Genomic DNA, 18,336 nt, shown 5'->3' with positions numbered 1-18,336 from the left:
CTGAGTTCTAAAACGGTTTAATGGCTACTTTTGTTTCATGGATTGAAAAACATCCTGCTCAGACACAACTGCTGGCTTCGGAAGTTCCTAAACCACTAATTGCCGGAAGATGGGAAGGGGAAGTTGCTCAGCTCTTGCCATGCCTCTTGTAATCTTTCCTTATGCATCTCTTAATGGCCGTGTTGGGAGCAGGATAATGGACTAGACACTTTCTTTTTAATCTGACCCATTATGGCTGTTTTTATTTTGTAAGCATAGATGGTTTTATTTTTTTTCAGTAATGGGAGACAAAATGGAAATTTTCATCTTGTTTTTGGAGCTCCATAAATGCTGTCTGGAATATGATTCTTAATAGCTAATTAGGAATGATCACACATTTTTCTTTCCTTTATTTGTAAAAAATTTATCTACAAACTCATCTGTTGAATGCTTAGGAAGATTTTACCTAAATACAAGGAGATGTGTATAAAAATGAATCATTTATGTATTTCACATGATATATGTCTATTTTAAAGAATAATGTGTCAGATGATATGACAGTGAGTGGGGGGACTTTTCTATGGTTATTCTTTCTGAAAGAGGTGAATTGTCTTATATTTGCCATTGTTGTGCATCAAGGAATACTAAGTTTAAATGTCAGAACAGCCTAAATTCTACAGTTGTACTTCTTTCCATTAGGAGGAACAGATGAAAACAAGGCGAGTTTCTCTTGCTTTCACTTAATTTTATTTCTTTTTCACCTTTCAACTCTAATTCTTTGGAATCCTTATATTATCAATCCACCTTCCACTAGAGAAAGAAATACTAAGGTTTTGCAGTATTTCATGTCATATTAAGGAAACTTGCTAGAAATTAAGACAGTTTTCATCTGGTGAAAACTCAGAAAAAAAAGATTTTATTAATTGTAGATCAGAAATCTGAAATTCTTGCTGAGTAAAGTGGCCCTTTTGGAAGTGTGTATGCAAATAATTACATTTGCTAGTCGTGCTTGTGTTTATAAATTCCACAGAAACTTTTTTAGACCTAAAAAATCAACATCTACTATGCCATGGAGACTTGCAGTGATACTTTGAACACTTGGCCTCCTGCTTTGCTTTATTACCATTAATGATGTTGCATTGAGAGGGGATATAATGAGCCTAGTGGGGGACAGATATTGATAAAGTCAGTCATTACCATTGCAACCATGGTTAATTTCAGCAACAATAGTTGATAATACTTTAAGCTTTTGCATTAAGTTAAGGAAAATGTAAAGAATTTGGATATACATGATGGCTTTTTAACAATAACTTGTCTGTTCCGCTTAGTTCTATGTAAATGTCCCTTAGATTTATACACGTGTTTACCTATATACTTATGTCTACTGTTGATGCTAGAGGGTTTTTTTTTTTTTGTATGCATTTATTTACCATTGGAACTGGTCTCCTGTGAAGATTTGGGAGTGGAAATGTAAACTGAAAATATCTGGGCTTACTGTTAAATCTGAAAAAAACCCACCCCAACCAAGCAAAAGGATGGATGATTTCTGGAGACAATAGTGCCTGTTCTGTGGTTGGTTTGGAAGCAGGGGTCAAATGGGATCATTTGGCAGAGGTGACACTCCTTCCCTGGGGAGCTCCCTTCGCCTAAGGGAAACAGAGGTTCACAGGTAGGTGTGGTAGGAGAGGGTCAAAATACGAGATGGGGAGCCTACATTTCATGCAGATGGTCTGAGAGACTGCAGGAGGCAGAAATGGGCCAGGCAGGCCTTGGAGGGAGCAGATGTCCAGAGTCAAAGGAATCAGGGTGCTGCCACTAGGAAATTCCCTGAGCTAAATTAAAGTAGAATCTATAGTTAGTCTGCAAAGACAAGGTAGGTAAGGATAAATGCAGTTGTGTAAACTCTGTCTGTCCTAGGATCCTATACCTGACCTTTATATACTGTTAGATACAACATTAATAACACTAGTCATGTTTAATAAAACCTGGCTCTGTATGTGTGTATAGTTGGGGTGAGAATTCAGTTGATTTTTTTATTAGGATCTGGGTACCTCACTATAAGAAAAAAAATCTGGGCAACTCTACTTCAAGGCTCTGGGGAACTTGGGGCTCCTCACAAAGTTGAGCTCAGTACAGCTGCTCTTGGGTACCACTTTTTATTATCTGGAGGATACAAAATGCAAACCCATTGCCCCTGTGTCAGAATATACTCATTAAGGGGGTTTTCAGCCTCACTGGTTCACATCATATTTGCTGCAGAGCAAAATGTATGTTTTGGAAGTCAGATGGGCAAATTGTGCAGAGAGCAGTGAAAAATAGGTGGGAAGGTAAAGGACTAGGTCAGAAAGTAAAATGCAGCTGAGGTTTAAGGGATTATGATAAGGCAGAAACAGATATTGCTGCTGACTGTAGCATTCACTGTCTTGGTTTGGCTGTGTCAGTGTGGGTGTAAGGGCTCTGGAGAGATGTTGCAAAGTAAAACTTTCTCTGTTGTGCATAATAGCAAAGCATAAAAAACCCTGACAGCACAGTCCCATACATAACTATCAACCACACCTATAGGTTCGCTCACTCATCATCATATCAAACTCCTATTTCCCCTAGAAGTGTAGTCTAAACTTCTGTGTACTTATCTCTAATTTCTATGGATTTTCACAAGTGATTTTATAGCAGAATATGTGGTGTAAGGGTGATTAGAAAATCAAACCTTGTGTTTGGCATAGAAAACTAAGTATGTTGCTGCATTACAACAAGCAAATTGTTTGCTCTATTAGCTGTCATTTGTCAATCAATTGCAACCTGGTAGGATGCAACTTTATGGTATTGCTGGTAGTTATTTTAAGGTTACTTTGTTTTACCTTGTTCTTTCTCTTTCTCTGCCTTCTTCTCTGCCTTCTAGCATGCACTTAATTCAGGTGGACTCTGTTCAGAGATGGATGGAGGATTTGAAGTTGATGACAGACTGTGAATGCATGTGTATTCTCCAGTCCAAGCCAATCAGCATTGAGAAGGATGAACAAAATGAACTTATGCTTTCCTCACAGTATAGTACATGTGATAACTTGCAGCTGCTATTAAAAAGAGCTTGGATCATAAGCACAGAGCTGACAAGGATTTCTCAAAAGCTGGAGAAAAATAGATGGCAAAGAGTCCACAGCATGACAGTGAGAGTCAACTGCCATGTGCGTTCAATGATAAATGAATACAATGCATTTACCAGGAATTCTTCAGAAGAAATGCACCAGGTAGGATGCCTTACCTGATGTCATGTTTGTCCTGTGTATTATTTCGTTTATTCATTCATTTATTTATTTATTTATTTATTTATTTATTTACAATAAGTAAAACTTACTTTAGTTTGCAAGAAATTTTACATACCAATATTGGTCCCTTGTTTAAGACTTTCTAATTGCTTTTAGCAGTGGAAACACTCTTAATTCATTTTGGATCCTATAGGCCTGATTCTGAAAGTTAATAATGTTGAAAAGAATTTTGGTTTTGAGGACTACTGGACTAAAGTAATTAGAGCCCCATCTGTGAGTTTCTTTGCATTTACTTAGAAGTAGAAAATACTTTTTTTTTTCCTTGTGTTAATTTCACTTTTATCTCTGTATGTTTTATTCAGAAAAGTAGAAAAAAAAGATTTCTATATATGAAATATGTTCCTGGAGGGTTTTCATCTGACTATTATAAACAAGCATTATTTATTTAAAAAGCAATCGTGTGTATGGATATTGCTTTAAAACCACTTTGTCTTTTTCTCTCTGCAGTTTGAAAAACTTTTATTAGACAAGTGTTCAGAATTTACAGCATTCACAGAAAGGTAATATAAACTTTCTAGTTCAAATATTAATTTTGTTATGTTGTAGGATTTCTAATGAGGAGTACAAATCCACTAACACTCTCAAACGTTTGAACTAGACTGCTGAAGCTGTGAAAGGCTTTTTAAATGGTAGCCTTTAGTTGGTGAAGTGAGTTACTTTTATCTAAACTGCATTCTAATGAAAGATGGGATGTGCTGTTGCACAAAGAATCTGGCATAGACACAGAGCTGCGTGCAAGTGCATTTTTTCAGGGCTTTTAGACATCAGAGAATGTCTGGCTCTAATGATATCAGTGACAAAGTTCCCTTGAAGTTCTGTTGAGCCAAGATTTCAGATGGTGTAAAAACTTTTATTGCAAGACTGTCATAGTGTATGTTCCCATATGCTCATATGCATGTATTAGGAAATAAAACTGAGATACATGCACATTCCTTTAAATTGGAGTTGTAGGTTAACTCAGCTCTGTGCACTCCAGAATGCCAAGACTGGAAAATAAGAATCTCTTTATAATTCTTCTCATGATATTTCTTCTGCTTAACATAAATTATCCTGTTTCCTCCAGAACAGTTCAGTTTTTTTTTACTTTAAACACTGTGCAAGTCATTCTGCTTGGGAGATCATCAGGGGGAGAGATACCATCTAATTATCAGGAAAGAACATTTCTTGATCATTACTTTTTGCCAAACCCACACAGATCAGATGTTACTTTTATATACTACAGTGAGACACACTGATTTAATAAGTGCTCTGATCTTTATTATTTGCCCCATATCAGACCTCTCCCTCCTTGTCTGTTTGACAAAAAGTTCATACAGATGGGTGAAAGACAGGTAAAGCTTAAAATTTAATCTACTGTGTAGGTGGAGAACCTGATAAAACTGTATCTTCCTTTACAGTGACCTGCCTGGTTGGAATATGTTTTGACAATTCAAATATATGCATTTCTGTGAGGAAGCGCAAGTTACTTCATTTGAATTGTATAAAGTTTCCCATCTTTATCTCATTTGGTTACAGCCAAGTACCAAGTATCACTGGTTACACTAACACTATAAAGCTGCTGTATGTAATCATTCCTCATAGAAGGACAAATTTGACTTTTGAGTATTCTGTTTATATTTAAATGGACTTTACTTACCTGGACACACATCCATTTTGGGTCCTTATCCTGCTATGTTAAACTATGGCAAAGAAATAAAGAAATGAAAATTATTGAAAGCACTTCTTTCATCATGAAGAATGGATATATACAGCTTCAGCTGAAATGCAGGTATCATAGAGTGGCTGTAAATATTAGCACAGGTGGAAAATAGCAGAATTACACCAGTATACAAACACAACATCTGTGGCAAAATTTGGCCTGCAGTCTGTGAAATAAATTGTGATCCCAAAACTATTAATTCATATCCACTGTTGTCTTTAGTATACTTGCTATTCATAGAAAAAGCTTTGATTGAAGTTTGGTAGAATGTCACAAAGACAGTGTCCTCATGAATACTTGAATTCTCATTATATCCTGATTATTAACACAGAGCTCAGCTTGATAAAACAATAATTGTCTGTTGCATTTTTTTGCTTTCATCCATTTCCTTTATCTTTCTTTTCAGGTGCATACAAACTGAAGATGAACAGATACTGAAGTCCATCAAGTCTTGTATTAATGAAACGCTCACTACTGTTGCTCAGTATTTTGGCCAGTTGATAGAGCTGCTGTTAACACAGGAGGCACAGGTTAGCTTTTAGTTAAAAAAAAAAAATAAAATTAAAAAGTATTTAAAAATTGTCACATCTTGAGAGAAAAGCATCCATTAAGACCAGGATCAAAATTATAGCTCTCAATTTTCAGCAAACTTAACAGTAATACAAATAGCTTGCAAAGAGACTTAGGTGTTTGTATTCTCAGGTTCTCCAATAACCTCAAATCCCAAACAAAGTAATCATGTGGTTTATTGTTAATTACTTTTCCTGATGTGTCGTCTTCAATGTAAGGCATCTAATTGCTGGACAATGTCTTGTTAATAAGACCTTTGGACACACTTTCTCTTCTTTCCATACAGACACTACTTTTTTTATAGAAACCTTGAAAAAAAATATAACCTGCTCTTACTGATTCTCATTAAAAGCCTAACTTCTTAGTAGATGTACACATAGCAAGTGTACTTTCACAGCACACATTTTAACTAGTGCATGCCTTATATCGCTACTTCCTAGAGCCTAAGTGTTGTGTACAGGTTTTGTGTGTAACCTTCTGGAAAACAGTGCTGCATCACTGCACTCATGATATATAGTTTCTGGTGGTGATTTAAGTATGTAAGTATGCTGAGTAATTAATCTCCAAATGCATGAAATCCTGTCCATTTGGCCATTCTTGAAATAGTAGCAACTTGCAAGTTTGACCAATCTACAGTCTTACACTGGTTTCTTTCTTGAGATCTCATTAGAAATCCCTGTGCAACCTCTAATCTTGCTCAAATAAACCCTCCAAAGTAACTATGCTCAATTTCTCCATATTTTAGAACTGATGCTATGCTGAAATTTTATGTTGTCTCTAGAAAAAGAGGAGAGTCTTAGTGAAGAGGATATAGTTAAATAATATTCACTGTGATAATAAACTAAAATTAATGCATGGTACTGTTTAAATTCTAACATACCTTGATGAATTAAGATAGCAAAAAGTTGTGGTTCTTTAAAACAGTCCTTGTAGTTTTAAAAGGTTATTTCTAAAAGGTGAGAACCTCCAGCATGCACTTGCAGAATTACAGTCAAACTAACAAGCTACTTATTGATGCTTTTGGTTAGGATTTATGAGAACTACATGAAATGCTACATATGAGTTGAAGTGTGTATATAATTTTGCATATTCCATACCAGTGAGTAGGTTGTGGTTGTTTTGATGCTTAATGCTTGCTTTTTAATCTGAAAAGCAGTTCTTCGTTGTTAACATTTTTGTTTGGGCACTTTGGCACCTACTGGTACACCTGAAATTACTCTGCATCATCTCATGTGTATTTGTCTGGCAGAAGACTTAAATTAGAGGTCATTAATGAAAATATTTTGAGGAACAGTTTTCTGAGCCATTCAGTCAAACTGCATGCCCACATGTTAAGAAGCATGTATCTGTGGGTAGTTTGCTGCTCTGGAACAGACTAGGTGCCTGCATGAGAGGCCAGAACTCTCAGCTTAAATTTTGTACTCGAGGCTTTTTTAATTAATTGGTGTGTCAGGATTCTATTCAGGAAAGGTTCATACCAACATGTGAATTGATAAGTTATGACTTTTATGGAACATTTTTCTAACACTAAAGTTGGAAGAATACAGCCTCTAAAGGGGAAGGTAATTGAATTTTGTATAAATAACAGTGTAACATATGGGACACTTCCTTGCACTTCTTTCAAAATTGGATTAAACATAAAAATGTTACCCTTCTTTCTCCTAGTAAATATTATAAATTCTTCCTCTAATGATTGTATGTACTCTCAGAAACAGAAAAATCAAATAAGCTTCATATTCTTGACAGCTGTGCTTTTCTGTGAAGTTGCAATGGCACACATAGAAAAGCAAGATATTTACAAATATAAAAATATTTAACTTATTTCATACATTGGAAAAACAAACTATATTTCTCAGGGATTTCCCTGTATTTGTCAATAGCATTTTCTATGTAGAGTGAGAATAGTGATGAACCCAGAGCCTTAGAAAGTAGTGTTAGAAAAGACATAACAATATTCCTTATAAATAAGGTGGAATTCTTGTATCACTTTGTGATACACTTCTACACTAAGAGCATCTGTTGCCTTCTAAGAATTTTAGTTCAATCCTAGGACATACCCAGTAATAATTTACTTCAGTAGCTGAAGAGCTCTTCATTAAATGTTCTCAACCTACCCCCCTATTTTCTTACTCTATTCATATTTATTTTTAAATATCACTATTCTTGGTTATATTTATTCAAATGCAATGCTAAAATGCATTACAGTGTTATCAGTCTGACTCCTAACCATAGGGTCTGGTTTTTTTCCTTTTCCTTTCTCTGGGTGAGAAGCAAGATGATACAGTGTAAATGAACTAGACTTTCTGCTACATCTTACCTTTAAATATAACACTAATTGTTTTCACTAAAAGTAAATCATGTTTATTTAATCTTCTGTCACACAGAACCTGCTGAGACAAATAGAATTGTCAGATAGTATGTACATCACTGCATCGGCGATTAGTAGTTTATTCAGCCTTACCCAAGAAGGTGCTCATCTGTGCCGTATCATAGCTAAGGTAAGGGGATATAAGAACTAATCAAAAGTAAACTAGTAATGCAAGTGAGTTATTCTACTTAACATAGTAGTGGTTGTGCATTTTGTAATTTACAGTCCAATATGAAATTCTGTATTTCAGGAGACAAATAATTCAGGTAAAAGAACAAAATTTACTCTGAAAAACTTTTTTTTTCTTTGCTGCTACAACATTTATTACTATAATTATCCAATTAGATTAAAAAATAAAAGGGCTGCAACTCCTTAAATACTTAATGAAGCTCAATGCCTGTTTAAGCAACTGCAGAAGGATGGTGTACTTCAACATACTTCTGGACATTGAGTTAACTGTGGTTGTCTTTGTGCCACCTGAGGTATTACCACACCTTCCAGCATCTTTGGGCATTTTTTTTTATCTTCCTGACAGTACTTTTTAAATTCCAGCCACGTAAGTGGAGAGAAACTTTACAATTGGCCATGCATATGGCTGACTACACAGAGAAAGAGCAAGTCCTCTTCAGCTGCGTGTACGGAGAAGGTTAGAGATATTATTAAAGATGTACTTTTAGAAATACTTTGTATGCATTATTGTTCTTTTACAGAGAGACCTCATTACAGTTACTTCCAGCAATGTGTGTGTTCTTGTTTATGGAGTAGTTAATTCTGACTTTTGGTATAAATGAATAATTCATGCCAGGATCAATGACAGTGGCAATCCCTTCAGTGTTTGCACCTTTGGGGACAGTTGGATCTTAAAAAAGTGAGAAAGGCAGGGCGCTAGGTGAGGTCGAGGACAGGATAATCACCACTGCAGCGTATATAGAAAGAAGAAAGCCTCTTTGCCTGAATTTCTGCTTGTGGAGTAGGGTGCCAGTCCCTTGTCCTGATCAGAGATGAGGTTGAAAAGCTGCATTTAATTCATTTTATTTCTGATCTGCCTTTAGATGAATATTTGCACTGTAAACGGTATCACTGTGTTTTGAAGGCTGTGAATGAGGTAGATTCAGAAATGTGTAGTGGATCCTGGTGACAACATGAGAGGCTTAATTTTTTCTAAATTGGTATTTGAGCTCCACTCAGTGGTATTCAAAAACAGTTAAAATGTTGAGTATTGAGGAAGTGCAGAACTAGCAAATTGAGGAAAATTGGTTTTGTGCTTTTTATCATTGTGTGACTTCTGTAACAGTTTCATTTAGCAGAAGTGAGGTATGATCTTCCATAAATCACTAAATTAATTTACTGCTAAAACCTGGATGTGTGGCAGATTTACAAGTGGTGAAATGCATCCCCTTAAGCAAAGAACTTTAAGTGGTGTTTGGTTGCCAAATTACAGTGATGATTGCACCACCTGTCCTCTGTTTCCTCAGTGAAATACATTTGTCCCAACTCATCATCATCTTTTATCCTCTTTATTGCCCCAGTTACCTGCATCAGTGACCAAGGTGGCTGAGGACTTTTAACAGACCAGAATTTTGAATTCAGTCAGTAGGGTAATCAGCTGTGACAGTGAAAGTACAGGGTAATGGAAGGGGAGAAGTCTGGAACTGCCCCACTCATTAAGAGCATGAAAATAAGTTCAAATTTTGCGAAGATCACAAAACCTCCCACAGGTACAGAAGTTCCCTTCAGAGTTGTTATTTTATCTTTGGTAAAATCTAGACAGAGAAGCAGAATATTCATTTACAGTAAATGCAAAACTCAACAAATCTCTTCACATAACCTTGAGGTTCTTACAATGATATCTTTGACAATGCATGATCTTGTGGATCACTGCTGTTAGCTTTTTTTCCTGCCGCATGTTATAAATTACAGCTCTAAACCACATGAAAATCTCAGACATGCAGAAGAAGAACCATGATAATACTGTAAAGCTACAGTATCGTAGGAACATTTTGGTAAGGGGCTCAGTATTCCCTCTCCTCCCTTCTTGTTCCCTGCTAGTATCTTAACAAAATTTAAAAAGGTTTATAAGGCTTCCCTTATGCTGAAGAGTAATCTGTAATTTTGTTCCACCTGGAGGCGTTCTCTTTTCTCCTTTTTTTCTTCTGTGAAAGTCATGTTGCTGACTCACCCTGGCAGCCAGCTAGTTGTTCTCATGAGCTGTCAGAACTATGAATACTAAGTTCTCTAACACAAATGAATAGTAGCAATGGTGAGATAAGAAATGGAGAAAGCCTAAATAATAACACTAATAAAAAGGGTGAATTCTGAATTAATAGAATAACCCATGTGGAGTTGTGAGTTTTGAACCCAAATATGTGGTGTTTGTTTGCAAGCAACTACATTGGTGGCAGCTTAATGAAAACTCCACCAGTTTAAATAATTTTAAAAGCAAAAAGAGAATATGAGGAAAGAACCAAGTATAGCATTTGTTGCAGCTACTGGGGAAAAGTCTTAGGTTTTTGTTTGCAGTTCAGTTTCCTACCCTTGGTATCAAATACTGCTAATATACTTCTCTGTTAAGGCTTACAACAAATAATTAAGCATCACACAATGTGGCTAAGTTGCTGTATCATGTTCCCGGGTAGATTGCAGGGATTTATGCACAAAAGTATTTTTTATTACATTATATCTATTAGGTTTTGATCCTAGAATATTTCATATTAATTAATATAATAATAAATTAGTCTTGGATGTTAAAGCCCTACCTTCATTTTCTGAGAACATAAGAAGATACTAAAACCCAGAAATCATATTTTTTTTAGTAGATTTGAACAGTTGTTGAAAATTAGCATGACTTGATGTAGACTAGTTCTAAACTGATTTTTCTTACCCTGCACCTCAGTAATTTTCCATTGCTACTGTTACAAAGCTACCAAACTTAACACTACTTAAAGCTACTTCTAAAGATTTCAATATCCCATTTTATAATTTTGTGCCACCCCTTGTCTCAGTAACAACCAGAAGAGACAGTAAAAATCAGTTCCAGAGTTATAGTAAGTCAACACTGGGACATAGAGTGATAAAGAAAAAAAGTCTTTATAAAGAAATACATTTCACAGATGACAATTAGAGTCTAATATTGAACTGGATGTTACAATAACAGCCTCCCAAAAGAGGCAAAAATGAAGATAATGATGATAATCGTGCCTCCTTATCACACCCTTCTTTGGAGAATGTTTGACTATTTGAGCTGCATATGGATGTGTAGGAGATCACTTCCTATGAGAAGCTTTTAATATATTTTAGCATTCTTTTATGTCACTTCCTTTTCTAGAAAATAGTTACTATGAAGATTTCATTGGTGATCATCTTTCAAGCTTATTATAAATATTGTCCTCCATCATGAGGAAAGGTTTGATGAGAATTTATTGTACTTTGAATCATTTCAGATTAAAACTGAAAAATATTATGGTTTAGAGTTGAATGCCTCTTCTCCCACCTCTCTTTCAGATACTGCTTCATAGAGTATGTGAAGCCTGTCCCAGATGAAACTTGAATTACAGCAAGAGCTGCAAATCTGTCATTTGGTCAAAACTTGGAAATGCCAAGTATTCTGTAAAGGATAAATAAAACATGCTTAGACACCTTGATAGCTTTTGGAAAGGAGCAAGTTAATCTCCAAAGCAAGCAAAGCTCGGTGTTCTTAACATTCCTTTGTCTGATTGGTACTGTTTAGCCATCTGACCCATTCATGTAGCCCTGTCAGAAGGAATAGTTTTGTCATCATTGCAGAAAACACAGGGAACAAATCTTGAAAAAGGTGAATAAATCCTGAGGAATGCAGAGATCCCAGTGAGGGGAGTGTTTTTGACAAGCCAGAAAATCAGTTGGTATTTTCTCCATATTCCCTACTTAGCTCTCTAGGTTAATTTGCTCATGATCAGTATTTTACAGCTTAGTAATGGCACATAGGGCACAAAATAAACCGTTTAGATCTACCACTGACAAATGCAGTAATAAATCACTTCCTGTCCATCAGTGGCAAAAGCAGATCATCATTTGTCATACAGAAAGCTTGAAGCAAATGTGCCAACATCACTTGAGCATTACTAGTGTTGTGCATTAACTTCTGCTTATTACTACCAAAGCAGAGTATTGGATAACCTCTGATTCCGTTGATCTGTGAGGACTTTCAAACTGAGAATAAATAAATAAAATCTCCAGTTATTTTAGATTTGGGGACAACACTGTAATAGCTGATTTTCTGTATTTTTCATAGATAATTACTGCTTGGGTGAAACATCAATATTTTTTGTGGAAGAAAAAAACAGCACACTTTTTTTTTTTTTGCTTGTGTACTGTCTATATAGCAGTATAGGGATACATGTGCACTTCTTACAGTTCCAGAAACAAATTCTACTCTAAGCAAACCTCAGTAAGCCTACTGCTTTCACTGATGTCATAGAAATTGCATGTATGTGTGCAAAGACATAATATAAAAATTCTATCTTAAAAATATATTGATGTATTAATTTTGTCTAATTCTAATTTTCATGTAAATTGGCATAACTTTTTGTTAAACTGAACAGATTACTGTGCTTGCTCTATTATTCTTTACTGTATTGTTGCACAAAAAAAATTTAGTAGAATTTTGAAAAGTGAATGGAATCAAAATTGGAGTCCAGAGGTTTTATATTGGTATGTCCTGTTGAGTTTTCAAATATCACAAATGATTGAGGAGAAAAAGATTATTTCTGTGAATCTGAAAAGTACTTATAGAGGCTAATGAAACAGACTTAAAAAGAAGAGTATATATTACACTTGGCCCATGATTTCAACTTTTTAATTTACTACTCTCATCCTAATATTTTAGTCTGAGATATTTCATCTATGATTAATTTTTTTTAATTCTTTCCTCTTCATTGTATGTCTGCTCTTACATAAGGCATCTGTAGTCTACCTGATGGCATAACATTCTGAAATGAACAACAATAAAAAACCCAACCAATAGCACATGAAGTGCCTATATTGTCTATATGTAATGATATCTATTTATTGTGAACTTTGCTAACATATATATTTACAACTCATGTTGGAAATGATTAAGGACAGCTACTTTATGGATGTATATATACTCAAGTCTTTCTCATGATTGTTGTAGTTACAGAAAAAATGTTTAGCAGTCCAAATTTTATGTATTACAGTGTGAAAATATAGATTGTAACTGTATAGGAACACCTATATTGACCTTATTTTCAGTAGCTCTTCAAACCATATGAGCTTCTCTTTCATATTTCTCATTTAAATTGTATGCAGTTCAGAAATGTAGAGGAATGTGAAATATATGCTAACAAAAATCTGTTTTAAAATAATAGCATATGGTTGTACTACCACGCGTAATTTTAATTGCTGCCTGTTGACAATTCTTTGTAATTTTTTGCATGAATGTCAACTTTACTTTAATTGTGCTTGTGATTGGTAAAAGTCAATCACTTAAGCACACCTCCCACTGAGGCTATATTACTTTTTCATTGCTTAGTGTATAAGCATTAATCAACTTGAGTTCTCTGTGTGAGCTTAACATCCTCTTTGTTGGTGCTGTAATGATAGCTAATTTGGATAAATTACTAAAAGAATCTTCTCCCTGTCCCCATCCTGTTTTAATACTAGAGAAATATTCAGTGCTGCTTTTCTGACTTTTTTTTTTTTTTGTTTGTTTGTTTGTTTGTTTTGTTTTTCCTCTGCAGGAAGGAGGTGTAGTTGCTCTTTTTAAGATTTGTCGCCAGGATTGTTTCAGGTGCCTTTATCCCCAGACATTGAGAACACTGGCATCTGTTTGCTGTGTAGAGGAAGGGATGCACCAGCTGGAAAAGGTAGGTGCTTTGGATTCTTTGCTGACTGCACCATAAAACAGAAAAGTGCTGTCTTTAATCATCTCTAGGAATTGATAGCTTGGTGGTGTTCAGTACTGTGCTCCATACTCTTCTCAGTTTTTCTGTGCTGAACCATCTTCAGTCTTTACAAAATTACTCGCAGTAATGTCATTATCTTAATCAGTTTCTTGCACAATCAAGCTTTCTAAGTGGGGATAACCTTCATAAAACAGGTAAACATGTTAGTGGCTATGCCAAAGTGCTTTTTTTCTAATGTTTTTTAAAGAAACTCATATATTTTAAATAAACCTTGTAAGACAGAAAACTTTATACCTCTTTAAATCCTTTCATGATGCTCAAGTAGGGCACCTGTTTGTGGAACTGCAGGGATTTGCCAGAGTTGTAGTTGCACAGAAAGAGCTAAAATGGCTACAGCAGTTAGACAGTAGAAAAATGTCTGCTAATTAGCAGCAAGTCTCAGAAAAGCTAATTGGGACAGCAAACATCAAAGTATTATCCAGATAAAATCATATCATCTTCTTAGGCCCCATTCCTTTCTCGCTTTTGCCACATACTGCTGTGTTTTGGAAAAGGAACACTTCTGGTCACTAAATAATGATCTCACCCTTTGTATTCATAAAACAGTCATCTTCTACAGCTGAATAATGGCCTCTTCAAGTTAATGATAAATGATTTTGCTGCCACTTTACATTGAAGTATTGTGTAATTTACTGTCCAGAATTCAAGCAAACTGTGACACAACATCTGCAGCAAAAAGCAATTCTCAGCTTACAGTAAATGAAGATGACTTAAATTTTTGACATAATGCTGGTCCAGACTGACACCAGAATCAGTCTAAAAGTATCTTTCATTATGTCCATTATAATAGTGGAATTAAGAGTTAGAAGTGGAAAAAGATTGATTCAGCTCACCTGGTCCAATTCCTGGCAACATCAACATGCATTTAATGTGGCCCATATCAAAGCTGACGAAACAAGAGTCATAGAAAAAATGATAACTGTCAAGCTCGTATGTCATTGATTTACTTTAATGTTGGTCACAAGTAAAATAGCTCACGGTAAACTTTGTCACAATCAAGACTGGAGTAGGGTTTAAAGGATTTTTAACTAAAATTCCTACCTCTGGTTTTAGTAGTTCAGTTCAGCTGGACCTTCAATTCTTAAATCACATCTTTGCAAAACCTGAGTCTGCAGCATGAGGAGTGGGATGTTAATCCTACTCACCTGAACAGAACAGACAAATCTGATGGGAGTTTTTGATTATTACTTTGCTAACCTCTTTGCCTAAAATGTTGTTGCTGAGGATCTATATGTTCCATGGGTCCAGTACATGCTTGAGTTTCTGGTGGGGGAGAATGGGATATTTCATATATCAAAAGAAACGAATTTTCCCTACAAGGAGGTTAATGTCCCTCTAAATGCTAATGGAAGTTAAACAACACTGATAAGAGTCATGATAAATAATCTCCAAATAGTCTTTCAGCTAGTGACATCAAAGGTTTACCAGTTTATAGAGCTGAGGAAGGATAGTAAACAAGAGAGTTTTACTATTCTCTGTACTCTTTTCACTCTTCTTGTGTAACTATTTAGAAGCAACAAGATATTCTGACCATAGGGAAACTATGGAAAGTGCATGGAACAGATGACCAGTATTTTGATGTCACAAGTACTTTTTTTTTTTTTTAATTTATATATTGTCATCTTTAAATAAGAACAATTTTTCCCTTTCAAAATTTGAAGGACTTTTGCAGAGAACAAAAAAGAGGGTTAACAGTATTAACATTCCTATAATTACAGAAATTAACATAGAACTTCTTGTCTGGCAGAAAGGACAGCTTTTGTTATCCAACTAAATCCTGAGTGGTGGTGAAGCATTTAATCTGCTCTAATGTGAATATCATTATGCCACCTAGTGCATTACAACATCAGTGCAATTTGAACTTGATGTTTTATGACAGAAATAAAGCTTGGACTCCAAACAATTCAGATTAGGCAATCCAAGATTTAAAAAAAACCAACAAAACAACAACAAAAAAACCCAACAAAAACCAAACAACAACAACAAAAAACCAAACTACAAAACACAACAAAACCACCTCATTTTTCAGTGAGATTTCATAATGATTAAAGTGTTTAAAAGAACACTTGAAAGAAAGCAGCAAGAGCTCTTGTTTCTAACGGAACATTTGTCTGGTAGATGAACTAAAAGGGGTGGAATATTTTCTACAGCAATTGCAGCACTTAATTACTAAAGATGTCTGGAATACTGTTTATTTATCCAATGCACTTTGATCTTGCTAATTCAGTAGCAATGCAAGGAGGCAACAAGAACACCTATATTAATGTAGATGGTTGTTTAGAAAGCAAGCAAGGAAGCCAGTAATTCATAAGAGGCAATCCAAGTAGAGAGTACTTTAACATTTTTTCTTTGGGTTTTTAAGACTGTTGAATGCTAGACTTTCTTTATAATTAGTGCAAATTTAACGTGGCTGCTGTTAAACTGGGCTTAAACCATTTATTGTAGTGATTTTTTTGGATTGCAACGGGGAGATACTGTTCTCATTTACTAATGAAAGAATTAAAAATTGAGTGCTCATTTCTAAAGATGTAAAAAAATGCCTATTTTAAGAAAAAATATGATTCTAATTTTTTAAAAATAATTCTTGTCCTTCCCAGCCACGCATCTTTAAATATGTATGTGCACCACTCCCTTCCCAGTTCACTTAAAAATAACATTATTACTTTTTTGCCAACAAGCTGATCTTTGCTGTAATTACAGTGAGAAAGTAGTCATTGCAATGACTAGCTTTTACTCTTTTAGATGAATCTAGTTGGCTGTGTATACAATAATGCAAAATCGCGTGGTTAAAATGACAGTTTTAGAGTAGTTGTTACTTCACTTGCAAGTACTTTACTGGCTCTTGAAAACGTACTGTTACTTTGCTGTATACTGAACTGTAGAACTCCAGGAACTCAACAGTAACAAATTGTACAATTAAAACAGAAAGACAGTGAAGAAACAGGTGTGTAAATGAATCTTGTGCTACATAAACTGTGCTCCACAAGTGGTAATTTTGGTGCTTCAAGCTGTTTATAGATGTCTAGTTGTCTGGTGCAATTTAACTTCATAATCCACTGTGACACCTGCAGGTTTGAGATAATTTTTTTCGGTTTCAGTTGCCTGATCAGTCTCACTTCAGAGAGGAGTGGAGAGATTGTGGAAAAGCAACCAGAATTTTCCTCCTTTGTATTACTACTATAGCTGCCAGTCCTTGTTCCCGAGAAAGCTTTATTATCTGTGCCTTGTGGCACTTGAGCATGTAAAGTTTTTAGGATAAAGCTCACTGCATCATAAAGGATGGTTATTCTCTGTGTAGGCATTCCAGAGTTTGTGCAGAGATAATATACAGTAGAGGTAATAGACAATACAGGGAAATAGCTAAAATCACGAAAACCAGAACTGCAAGGAGTTTGGGGAAGATTAGCATGACTGGAAAATGGAAGAACAATGTTAGTACTGCACACGCAGGCCTGGTTTTGTTTTCAGCCCTGAGATTTAGGACAGAAATACAGTGATGTGTTTTCAATATAGTTGTTTGTTGAGGTTTCTACAACAAAGAATATCTGAACCTTCATGAGTGCACTTTGAAAACTTAAGTCACCTCAGCATTTCCCAAGTAGGATCAACTGTTGAAGAGCTGGAAAAGGTTAACGTGCATTTCACGAAACTTAAGGTGAAAAAAAATAAAATTAAAAAAAAAATAAAATCTTGACGGTCTGATAGTGTACATCCTGCAAATTACATTTGAAATAATTGTATTTCAAATACCACTTTAATTGTAAAGACACTCAATCTAACAGACGTTGTCTTCAACATGAAGCAACGTTGCCTGGAAAGGGGAGTTGTATTTGAAATAATGGCACAACTTTAGCACATTGTTTGCCTAAAGGAGTTCTTGAGCCCTTTCCCTCCTGGAGGCTGCATTAGGTCCTTGTTTTGCAGAACTCTCTGAACAGAGGGTCTCTTATACATATGATGACTTTAAAGGCTGTGGCACTTTCTCTGCTACAGGTTAGTCATTAGTCCATATAATACTTATTGGCTGGTGCTAGATGGCTTTCCAATTTTTGCCCTACACTGAAGCTCAGTTGTGTGATTTTCACTGAGGCAAGCTTCTTGCTGCAATTAAAAAAGCATAGAATTAGTTCAGACATAAATAGCAAAGGGATAGTGCAATGCACTGCATTTTTCACCATGCATGTGTAACGTTATTACATTAAGAAGCTGCAAGTCAGCTGGGACCTTGATTAAGGCTCAACTGCCACAAAACCATAATGATTTAAACAAATATTCTAGCAGCTGCCTAAATATTAATGCTGTGCAGTGTACACACTGTTTAAACTACTTCAGAAAGCAAGACACCTGGAATCAACTCTTAAAGAGCAGGTATTCGGGAAAGACTGATGACAGTATTTGTTACTTTCATTAATAAAACCTTCTTTTTAACAAATG

The 18,336-nt window shown here is 35.3% G+C and overlaps 1 protein-coding gene across 1 annotated transcript in view; it reads left to right on the top strand.

Annotated features, from left to right (window-relative positions):
- INSC (INSC spindle orientation adaptor protein) overlaps nucleotides 1–18,336 on the top strand; it is a 92,330-nt gene that overhangs the window by 26,591 nt on the left and 47,403 nt on the right. Inside the window, exons 2-6 of the mRNA XM_061380156.1 lie at nucleotides 2,879–3,224; nucleotides 3,750–3,802; nucleotides 5,408–5,531; nucleotides 7,956–8,069; nucleotides 13,678–13,803. Of these exons, the coding sequence (XP_061236140.1) occupies nucleotides 2,879–3,224; nucleotides 3,750–3,802; nucleotides 5,408–5,531; nucleotides 7,956–8,069; nucleotides 13,678–13,803 (763 nt within the window). The remainder of the gene's footprint in view (nucleotides 1–2,878; nucleotides 3,225–3,749; nucleotides 3,803–5,407; nucleotides 5,532–7,955; nucleotides 8,070–13,677; nucleotides 13,804–18,336) is intronic.

The sequence above is a fragment of the Neopsephotus bourkii genome, unplaced genomic scaffold, assembly GCF_033783945.1.
Source record: "Neopsephotus bourkii isolate Nb327-2 ecotype Australia unplaced genomic scaffold, CSIRO-AGI_Nbou_v1 NB_1792, whole genome shotgun sequence".
In the NCBI taxonomy this organism is placed as follows: domain Eukaryota; kingdom Metazoa; phylum Chordata; class Aves; order Psittaciformes; family Psittacidae; genus Neopsephotus; species Neopsephotus bourkii.
The sequence above is the reverse complement of the archived record's forward strand: the minus strand, read 5'-3'. Positions and strand labels throughout refer to the sequence as shown.